This window comes from Populus trichocarpa, chromosome 1 (genome assembly GCF_000002775.5).
Source record: "Populus trichocarpa isolate Nisqually-1 chromosome 1, P.trichocarpa_v4.1, whole genome shotgun sequence".
Taxonomy (NCBI): domain Eukaryota; kingdom Viridiplantae; phylum Streptophyta; class Magnoliopsida; order Malpighiales; family Salicaceae; genus Populus; species Populus trichocarpa.
The window spans coordinates 28,215,261-28,226,523 of NC_037285.2; the positions used below are offsets into that span (position 1 = coordinate 28,215,261).

Here is an 11,263-nt window from a genome sequence, read left to right on the forward strand (position 1 = left end):
ATTCCTTAGATCTCAAGAAATTCTCCATCAGCATGCTCCAGTGATCGAAATGACCATCAAAGCGCGGTATGGATGGTTGGATGAAATTGCTATTACTGTCGTTCACCATCTCTCAGTTTGGCTCTCCTTTGTTTTGTAAAGTTTAGAGAAAACAACTGCAACTTTCTCTTTCTCAGGTCCAATGGAGGCTTTGATACCAATTTGTAAGAAACAGAGATTCAAGAACTCTGATGAACACTGAATTGTATTGCCTACTTTGAAGAAACAATTGTCTGGCTTTATATAGCCTTTACAATGCTGCAGGGTGACTAATAACTGCTGCACCGTGATTCAAGGAATCAGTTTGCTCACTAACAGTTAAGCATTAACAAACTTACCTGACTTAACTAACTGTCAGCTGGATACCAACTAACTAATAGCTTTAACAGATTTATTTAACAATAATACTAACAGTTATTGAATACTTCTCAACAAATATGTATATCGAAAAATTATAAGTATTAACACCAATAAAAATTTCCGTCCATAAAACTATTAAATATGATAGTTACATTAATACATCCTTAAAACGCATGCTTCAACATGTAGTTGAAATTCTTTATATTATTGTCAGATCCATATTGAAATGGTTCGTAAGTTGAAACTTTAGCTAATTTTGATCACGCAGAGACATTGCTTTACCTTTCTGAAAAAGACAATGTTATATTGAAATTCGTTTAATTATACAAAGATTTTTAAAAAAAAAATTGAGTCAAAAGTGAGTGTATTTTAATTTAATTGCTGAGTGATGAATTGATGTCAGATTTAAGTAACTTAGGATTACATCCTGATGGATAGATTGAAGTTCACTAGTCCTCCCAATAATAATAATAATTTAATTAGCAATAGCACCTATTAATTACACATGAAACGTAGAGAAAGAATCTTTGACTGTATGTAATTGTTTCGTATTAATTGACGTCTATTGTTTGCATAAAGTGCATTACATTATCCATCTCATCTCCACTAACAACAACCTTCACGCCCACATTATTTCCTTTTCAAATTCGTCCATACAACTACAATTCACCAGATATTTACTTTGAATTTTTGCTACCTCTCTATTCACATTTCTCTTCAAGGTAACGATGATCGTGGCAGCAACTCGTTCCAAGAAATGGCCCAAAGTGCCTCGAAAAGAAACCGATGATCCCACTACATACGGAGAATCTCTTTCCACCCCTAGCTAATCTCCACTTTGCAATTCCTATTGCATGTCTCAGTGACAATAAAGAAGCATTCACGTATAAACTTCTTTCACAGCTGAAAGAAACAAAGGCGTAGAAAGAGCAGGTACGTGGAACAATATTGATGACCAAAGAAAAAAACGGAAATTAAAAAAAATATAGAAAGTATGCGCAAAAATTCCTAGGAAATAGTATGGATAGCTAGGGTAGCTTTATGAGAGAGAATGGAAAGGGTTTTTTTTTTCTTTTTCTTCTTGTTTTTTTTTTTTTTTGGGGGGGGGGGGGGGGGGGGTGGGGGGGGTGTAAGTGTAGCCTGTTATAAAACTTGGAAATCAAGGAAAGGAAAGGAAGATATGTTTTCCATTAAACCTTCCAGATCCCATTCTCCCATTCTCACGTTTTCTCCTTGCCAATGATTTTCAAGCCCCAACATGTCCTCTACTTTAAATCTCTGATCAGTATTATTGAAGCAGGTACTATCAAAGTGGTGGTTGTCGTTGCTGCTGCTTTTCACGCCAATTCTGTTATTACTCACTGCATTATTCTCTTCAATGCTTCTACTCTCGAGTGGCGGAAGAGAAAGATCACTTTCTAGCCCTATTTTATTATTACCCTCCAAAATCCCATAATGATCACCATAAAATCCATCTCCCATACCCACCTGTGTTAAGCATGTGGACATGTCAAATAAACTTGCTGCACCACTCACATCATAGCGGTTACTGAGCACGGTGAAAGGATCAAATTGGTTGCCTGTGACCACACCATGCATGGATATGGATGGTGAGGAAGATGAGTCCTTGCACAGAGTCATAACGTCATGATCATGCATGGGCATGATATTTCCTACGACATGATCTCTAGGTTCTGATGAATCAGAACTATCGTTTGGTGAGGATGTGGAAGTGCTGTTGATCTTGAATCTTTTCTTTAATGTAGAATTCCAAAAATTCTTTATTTCGTTGTCTGTCCTTCCTGGAAGACGCGCCGCAATTTGAGACCACCTGCATTGTTCAAATTACATGATTATAACGAACACATAATCCACATATATAATTACAAACTATATACATAAGTAAGCTTCTTGCATAGAACGCATGCATGTTGATATATAGGGGTGAAAAGTGGAATGTAGAACACACGCTTATTTCTAATTCCTACTTGTCAGAATATTTTCTTCCTTTTTTCCCTGTTGTTTCTGAACTAATTCTACCAGGCAGAAAGGAAAGCCCTAAAAAAGGAAGCAAATTGTGATCAATGCGTTTCTTTTTATTTTTGGTGTGCGGGGAGGGTTTTTTCGGAACAGTTCATTTGAATTTTTCCGTTGGTAAAAATGTTTATAGCCATGGGACCAGTTTGCATTGACTTAGACATAAGCCAAAATCCCCAACCCCCCTCCGCCCCCAGCAAAAATCCCGAACACAATATAAGTGCTGTGAGAAATAATCAGCCATAATTGGGTAGACATTATGATTTATGGGTGATCAAATTAAATGAAGCTGGAAATTCCAAATAAGAGGATATCGTAATTTGTTAATGGTTTTGTTCAACTATTTCATCCGTATAAATCAACCAAATGTAAGAAAAGCCATGTGTAGCCTAAAGCCCTGAACTATATATATCGTCACAAGGCTGTTAGGCCAGCCCGAGCACAATGTGAGGGAAGAGGAGGCATCAAATTTACCCACTGGAGCTAGGAGCAGTGGCGTCCGATTCCAGTAAATATATAAAGAGATCAATACGTAGTTTAACATATAGACAATTCCTTAAAGCCTCTGCTAGGTGAAAATAATATAAAGAGAAGGCAAAAATGTTCAATGTTACTATACATTATATTCACTTAATTAATTTCCACATATGTCTGGGGGAGGTTTTTATGCAGGTGCATCATGAAACCAATGATTAATTAACATTATTCCACCTCGTCTACACATTTGTTACAGCTGGTATACTACTCCATCTTGTGAATTTACAATTTAACTAGGTATAAATTAAGTAAATTATTTAAGTAATTGCTAGCTTCAATTATTCTTTGTTTTCTTATCCATGATCGATCCAAGAGTATCTTTATGTAAGTACAAAATGGAACAGCGCCAGTACTTAATGATGCCAGGCAGCTGGGAAAGATGACATAGATTATATATTAACATAATTAAATTGATCAGGCTAAGCTTTGTACTTCATTAGCATTAAGTATATAGCATTATTCGGTTGACCGGAGAAAAAAAAAATACCTGTTGCCAAGAATGGAGTGTAAATGAATGATAAGCTCTTCTTCTTGAGGAGAAAATGCGCCACGCTTGAGGTCAGGTCTCAAATAGTTAATCCATCGCAGTCGGCAACTCTTGCCACACCTTTGCAAGCCAGCATTCCTAGCAATTTCACTCCAACACCCTTGTCCATTAGTTAACATATACTTGATGAGCTTCTCATCTTCCTCTGGTGACCATAAGCCCTTTCTAAGTTTGGCCCTGTTCATATTATTATTGATTGGCACTCTATCTCTGGCCATTAGATCCGGCTTCCTCATTGTGTTTGATACTCTGATGATAGGCTAGCTAGTACTGGAGCTTAATTTGTTCTCCTTGAACTGGTTTGATGGAGATAAGATAGAGCTATATAGGTAAATGATAAATATTGTTAATTTGTAGTATATTAGAGAGAAAAAAGAGAAAGAGAGGACGCTTCATGGGGTGGTAAGAGTGATGATGACTGTGATGGTTGTGGGGTTTGCTTTAGAATAAGAATATGACTATGGATATGAATATGAATATTATTTCGAGAAAAATCAAGAGAGAGAGAGCATTTCTGTCTGTTGTTGGTTGATGGGTAGAGTGGAAAACGGAGAGGAGGGGGATCTCCCTCAGAGAGAGAGAGAGAGAGAGAGAGAGAGAGAGAGGAATGGTTGGTCTTCTTGTCTTTGACTCTATATCTTCTCTTTTTCGATGCATTTTTCTTCACTCACAAGGTAATCATCATGTGTGTATGAGACAGAAACGATTTTGCTTCCACTTCACATAATGCTCTCTCTCTCTCTCTCTCTCTCTCTGGGTTTATACTTCTAAAACACGTGTGGCTCGAGATTGAAAGGGAAGAGATGCACAAGTACTTTTAGTACATTTTCTCTGGCTAGGGCAAAACTGTTGTTGCATATAAATTCGTTAAATGTTTGTCTGTTGAGCTTGATTAAGATTACTACCTAACGTGAATCACATTCAACCACAACCTCTTTATTGCCAGCTAACTGCCAAATAGTATTTGCTTGTCAAACAAATTATAGGCTCATTTCCCTACTAACATGATATGTATCAAGAAATCTTTTTTTTTTTTCAGCACAAACACTTTACTTTGCCTAAAATGCATCATGCAAATGATATTAGTTTTTTATAAACTCAAATTTATCAGACCTAAAAAACTTTTAAAAATCTAAAAAACATCTATATGAGCTTGGATATGGTAGCTTAAACTAATTGCCCAACACCTTTAGTGCTTGGCATGCACCCCAACATCCACATGGACTTGGACTACCATGCTCAAGCCCAACTTGCTTGGATTCAGACAGTGCGTCTGGATTTATTTTTCACCTCTAATAGGCTTAGGCACCTTGCACGAGCTCAGCACTTCCTTGAGAATTTTTTCAAGACCTTACGCAGGTCCTTCATTATTTTATACTAATCCAAATATTTATTATTTTAAGTAGAATACAACTCAAAATATCACAAGGGTAAAAATACATTTTAGCCCCTCATCTCTACAAAACAAAAAACCTATGGGCTATAAATACACCATGAATCCTTCAAACTCAAGGTTCACAATCTTTTCATTCTTAATATTTTTAGCATATATATTTTTAGACTTGTCTGTCTAGAATATTGTTGAAATTTCTCTCTCTACAAAGTTAATAATTTAAACATCTGAGAGTCCTCACATCTATCAAAGGGAATAACTCACTAGTCAGGTGCAACTCCTTACTCAAGCTGCATTGGTAACCTAAGGGTAAAATCAAACCTTGTCACCCTAAGAACTCTTGACACCCTCAGCAACACACAATGCCCTAGCATAATGGCCACCGGCCACACTAAGCGCTTGTAGATGATTACACTACCTAGAGAAGACTAGGTAGAATGAAATTCATGAGAGTCCCCCAATAGATCACTCACACCATTACAATACTCATCTATAAAGTCGGTACTCCAAATGTATTTATCCTACCTACCATGAGATGGACACCAATTATCATAATTATCGTTCCATGCCAAACTCCTCGGGCTCCCAAGAGTCTAACATACAAAAGACTAAGAGACGGTCTGCACATGAGCATACCTAAGATAATGACTACAACCCCTATCAGTGGAAGGGCTCTTCCTTGTCCAAACGAGTATTAAACACCTGATTCTCTAAATATTATATTTTTATAAAAATAAGTCTAGACAACTATAATGGTCTGGCCAACCCGATGGAGCATGTATAAAATATGCACGGTAGCTTAGAGTTGGTCATCCAGGACAGTGATTCATTATCCAAGATCCTCCCCACAACCTTTCAACGGTTTGCGCGTTCATGGTACAATAATTTGGAGCCAAGCTTTATTAAAGGGTTTGGCAACCTTTATGCCAAGCTAGTGGCATACTTCAGCACTAGCATACTTGCTAAGAAAAGCTCCATGAATCTATTTGGTGTTACCCAACAAGAGGGCAAGTCTACACGGGTATATTTGAAGAGGTTTAATGAGGAGATGCTCAAGATGAAAGAATTGCTTGAGTTAGTAGCCTTAAAAGCCTTGATAAGAGGAGTAAGGGATTATGCCCTCTAGAGAAAACTTTATGCCTTACTAAACAAAAGTTTTCTCAAAGTGAAGCAAGTCATGGAAAATCATATATGGATGGAAGAGGCTAGTTTGCTACGACATGGGCCTTTTTGTTTTTACAAGGACAGCCAACATAAAGAACCTTCCAAGCAAAATCATTCTCCTAGTTGAAAAGAAAGATAAAGGAAAAATCATGAAGGCGTAACCAATAGGAATTTTGTGTATCCTAAGGATTTATAACTCCTTGAATCAAAATAGGATCACTCTTTCAAAGTTATCAAGGTAGTCAAAGCAAACACATTGGAGCCACCTCCAAGACAAGTTCCTTCTAAGAACCTTCTTTATACTTATCATTCAGATCACCTCAAGATGTATAATCCTTAATAAAAATATAAGTTTATTCTTTAAATAAAAATAATATATCTCTAACATACATATACTATCTACAGATCTCTAACGAGGGCTTTTAGAGACTTTTTATAGAAAAGATTGACTTGGTCTCCCTAGTGCAATAGCAACATTCTCTTTAAAGTGGATTGACATGGTCTTTCTAGGGCAATAGCTCCACAATCTTCAAGGGATGGGTATGAGGTCTTCATATTACAATAGTATCATTTTTTAGGTGATGCCTAAGAGACTCTCACTAATTAACCAGGGGATGATCTCGAATCTCTTAGTGCAATCTCGAACTGGCATATTCTTCAGGTGATGTCTAAGAGGGTCTCTCACCAATTTGTCAGGGGTTGATCTTAGATCCCTTATTCTTCAGTGCAATCTTAAACTAGCATATTCTATAAGCAATGTCAAAGCGCCTCTCACCAACTTGTCAGGGATTGATCTTGGATCTCCCACCTCTCCAATACAGTCTCGGACTAGCATGACTCTCTAGTGAGGCTTCCAACCTTTATATTATCTTGAGGGATGATCCTAGATCTCTCATTCTTAGGTACAACCTCTTTCTAGTACGGGGTTCTCACGCCCCATTACATCATCATGAAGGCCATATACCACCCATTCTTAGAGAACAACCACTTTCTAATGGGAGGGCTTCCACACCCCTATGACAATTCCAGGGAAGTAACATGACATACTCTCCTGTATGAGGCTCTCGAGCCCTCACGCCATCATTAGGGAGGCGACAGACCTCCAACTCTTTGGTGAGATCTTTTTCTAATTGAGGGCTCTCATGCCCCCATACCATCATATAGAGGTAACATACCTCTCACACTCCATTGATCACTCTTTAGTGGAAGGCTTTCACATTCCATGTCATTCTAGAGAGGTCACATACCTCTCACACTCCAATACAACAACTCTCTAAGGGATGAACTTGGTATCCCTAGCATAATAACACCACTCTTTATGGGTTCATCCCCTCCACACCTTAGAAATCTTTCGAAGTATAGACATTAACATGGATCTGTCTCATCCATCCTTTAGAATTTTTTTTCTAAGTAGAGATGTTGACATGGGTCTGCCTTCCTAGCCACTTAGAAATTTTTCTAAGTATAGGTGTCAACATGGGTTCGTCCTCCTGTCTATTTATAAACTTTCTAAGTATGGGCTCCATCTTTCATGAGTTTCCTTCAGACTCTTAAAAAAATTTCTATATGTAGGCTCACCCTTTATGGGTTCCCCTCATCCATTTAGAAATTTTCTAAATATGGGTTCCTCTATGGTTCCCCTCTATATACTTAGAAATTATTTTTTAAACCATGATACATGCCCCTACACACAAGCTCTCCAGTATATTACTCGGGTTTTCACCTTTCTTTTCATACGAAGAAAACTTAATAAAACTCGTATTACAAAAAAACAATTACAAGTCTTCGCGTATCAATATCACAAAAAATTAGGGGGTTACTAATAAACCAAAATTTAATAGGCCCAAGAAACTCCCTCAAAAGGCATAAAAAAATCCCCCAAAATGCCCAACAAATCTTTATAGGCTCGGACTACCACGTCTGAGCCCAACTATTCCCAAGGTGCATGGGTGTGTTTCTAAGCTAATGTTGGGTGTGCAACTCAACACCCACATGATCTTGGGCTACAACGCTCAAGCCCAACATGCTTAAGTTTAGGCAGCGGGCTTGGATTTATTTTTCACCTTTAATGAGTTGAGACACCTTGCTCAAGCCTAACACTCATTTGGGAATTTTTCTAAGACCCCACGCAGGTCCTTTAATAATTTATATTAATTCAATATTAATTATTTTGAGTAGATTACAATTCAAAATATTATAAGGGTGAGATTACACTTTAGCATCTCCTCTCCACACAAAAAAAAGACTCATAGGGTATAAATAATATACTATGAATCATTCAAACTCAAGGTTCACAATCTTTTCATTCTTAGCACTTTTAGCATATATATTTTTAAAGTTTATCTCTTTAAAATATCGTTGCACTTTTTTTCTCTATAAAGTTACTGATTTAAACATCTGAAAGTCCCCACATCAATCAAATGAGATCTTTTAATTTGTAAGTATCAGCTATCAGTTACCTTGACTTACCAGGAACCACCAGCTACCATCCACCTGGGCTTTCTATATCAAGCCACTAGAAACCATGGCTAGAGAGAATGAATCATATTACTTGAACTAAAAGATTAATCGATTATCCAACACATCAGTCTTATTACTAAACATCATGAATTTTAGTACTTCATTAGTTTTGCTATCTCAAAATGAGAGTGATCATCCAGGAGAAAGAAATTAATTAGAACATATACCCATCAAAAGTGCCAGGAGCTGAATCATTTTAGGAAGCACAAGAATATTGGTGCCATTCGTCCACTCTAAGTATTATAGGTACGTACAAAAATATGTCTATTTCATGTTAAGTTTAATTACTTGAGGCCTGAAGGATAAACAAGATGAAGGAAGAGATTAATAATTAAGCTAAGTAGATAATGGTAACATCAGTTGGATTGGCATGACTGTGTTCTCGGATAAAGTTGAGGTTTCTTTTCATTTCCAATTAGGACCTTGCTTGTGTGGCAAGGTTACACATGAACAGTTAAAAATAAAAATTTATATATATTCATCAATTCAAAGAATTTTCTGCAGAAGTTTTTCAAGCCTAATGATCTCCCCCCACATCCTCATGAATAATTAGAATTTAGTCTTGATGCTTTAAATTTATCATGTATAGACTTAATTTACGAACAAAAAATTGCAGCCTCTATAATTATAATAAGCTATTCCAAGAGCCCTGATAAATGTGTCTTGTTTGTTACTTTTTGCAAAATAAATAAGAAAGACAATTAGCTATATATTGAGTTCAGGAATGATCTAAACCAATATATTCTCACTTTGAAGCAGAATTAAATGATCTTGACAGTAGTTCTACATCAGTGATCACCAAGCTTGGGAGTGCCAACAATATTTAGACCTGAAAATAAGAATTTGAACATTTTAGGCATCTCGGGCTTGAAGGATACCCCATAGCTTTCATTTTCTTATGTGCTAGAAGAGTCTATCTTATGTCAATTCCCTTTCTTTACCTAACCCCATCTTCCCTACATGCCACGAATTGCTCTACGGAACAGACAATATATATAGTATCAGCAATTTCAGATTTGTCATTATCCAATCCATATTAGAATTAGATGAGAGCTGTATATATATTCTTGTTCAATTCTTGCGAAACAAGAGTTTATGGAGTTGTTCAATGTTTGATCCTCTGGGTTGACAATGACTGCAACAAATTTTCAGGGAAAAATCAAGTAGTGCAAAACTCTGATGGTTCCAAAGCATTCTCTTCTCCCTAAAAACAGCTGTCCAGACCAGAAAAAGAAAACGAAAAAGAAAATCTATCTAATTCTTATGAGGCTGTCCTAAGCAACATGCTCGACTTTGTTAGGAAGACAAGAAAGACCACGTACGTAGCCAGAAATTAATGTACATATCTATCTGTATGCCTTCAAATATAGGGGGCCATGAGCAAATATTTCGATGATGACTAAAAAAGCAAAAAAGAACTCACGAGAACCATGGAACAGAAGTGAAGACAAATAAAGTATTATTTGCTTGATTATATATATCGTCCAATGTATTCATCACTTTAAAAGGAGAAGCATTGGCAGCCAAAAGGTCTGCGACATTGTAAGTGTCCTTCCTTTTTAGGGGATCAATGCCAAAACGGAGAATAACAAAATGGATATTGAGAGTTTAATTTCAATAATGGCTCCCACGAGAAGTGATCGGCTCAATTGTATTTGTCAGCTTTTGTAAATAACTGTGCTATATATAATCCACCAGCCCTTCTTTTCCCTTAATTTGGTTCTACATCTAAGATCTAAGGCTAAGACATCTGATTTATTATTATGTTTTCATGTTCAGATCGAGAAGAGAAAAGGATTTGCTTCCATTGTAAAACAAGTCACACATCACAAATTATTATACTTGAGCTTAATTACTCGATCGATCTTCATGACCAGTTATCATTTCTATGGGTCTCCATCACTTCTCATTCAAACAATATTCGAACCAAACATTCGTAGATGACTTTCCATTCCATTGTTGCAGTAACTAACTAGAGATCCGCTCGGATTGAATTCGTGATGTCAAAAAACCTTTTTAATTTAAAAATTAAAATTGTTAAGTGAAAGTTAATAAATGTTTCTATACTACTTTTTACATACCTCTTTAATTAAAAAATTATTTTTATATTACTTTGTAATACATTATTCAATGCAAACACCATCCAAGAAACTTAAAATTATATTTGAATAATTTGCAATTTGACTTAACAAGAATCTACTTTGAAAAACCAAAGCTATGTCCAATAAGCACTATCACCTTATACCTATAAAGAGATGTAAAAAAGTAGTACAAAATCACAACAAAGTTAATTAAACCCTCAAAGAGTTTGTAAGTTCAATCAAGAATTTAGTATGGAAATCACTCAACCACATAAAAGATATCAAGAATGCTGATTTTTTTATTTAAAATAGTCTTTTTTCTATAAAAAAAAACACTCTACAAAAGAGTATTTATATTAAAAAGAATTCTAAGTCTAATAGGATACTCCTAATGAATATGGATAAACCTAATAAATAACAATAATAATCTAGTGAACTTAGATTTAAATAAAAGCCATAATATCTCTAAAAGGCCTAATAATAACTAAAAGATAAATATAGTAATAGCTCAACTAATTTAAATAAGACTAAAATTAATTTTGTAATTTGTTGACAGAATTGAAGCGCGACTTCAAATGCATGGTT

The 11,263-nt window shown here is 35.9% G+C and overlaps 1 protein-coding gene across 1 annotated transcript; it reads right to left on the bottom strand.

Annotated features, from left to right (window-relative positions):
• Nucleotides 1-912: 912 nt before the first annotated feature.
• LOC7463851 (transcription factor MYB83) lies at nucleotides 913-4,096 on the bottom strand. Its single transcript, XM_002299908.4, has 2 exons — nucleotides 3,461-4,096; nucleotides 913-2,230 (listed from the first exon to the last, which is right to left on the bottom strand). The coding sequence occupies exons 1-2, from the start codon at nucleotides 3,754-3,756 to the stop codon at nucleotides 1,543-1,545; spliced, it is 984 nt and encodes a 327-aa protein (XP_002299944.2). The 5' UTR covers nucleotides 3,757-4,096; the 3' UTR covers nucleotides 913-1,542.
• Nucleotides 4,097-11,263: the final 7,167 nt, after the last annotated feature.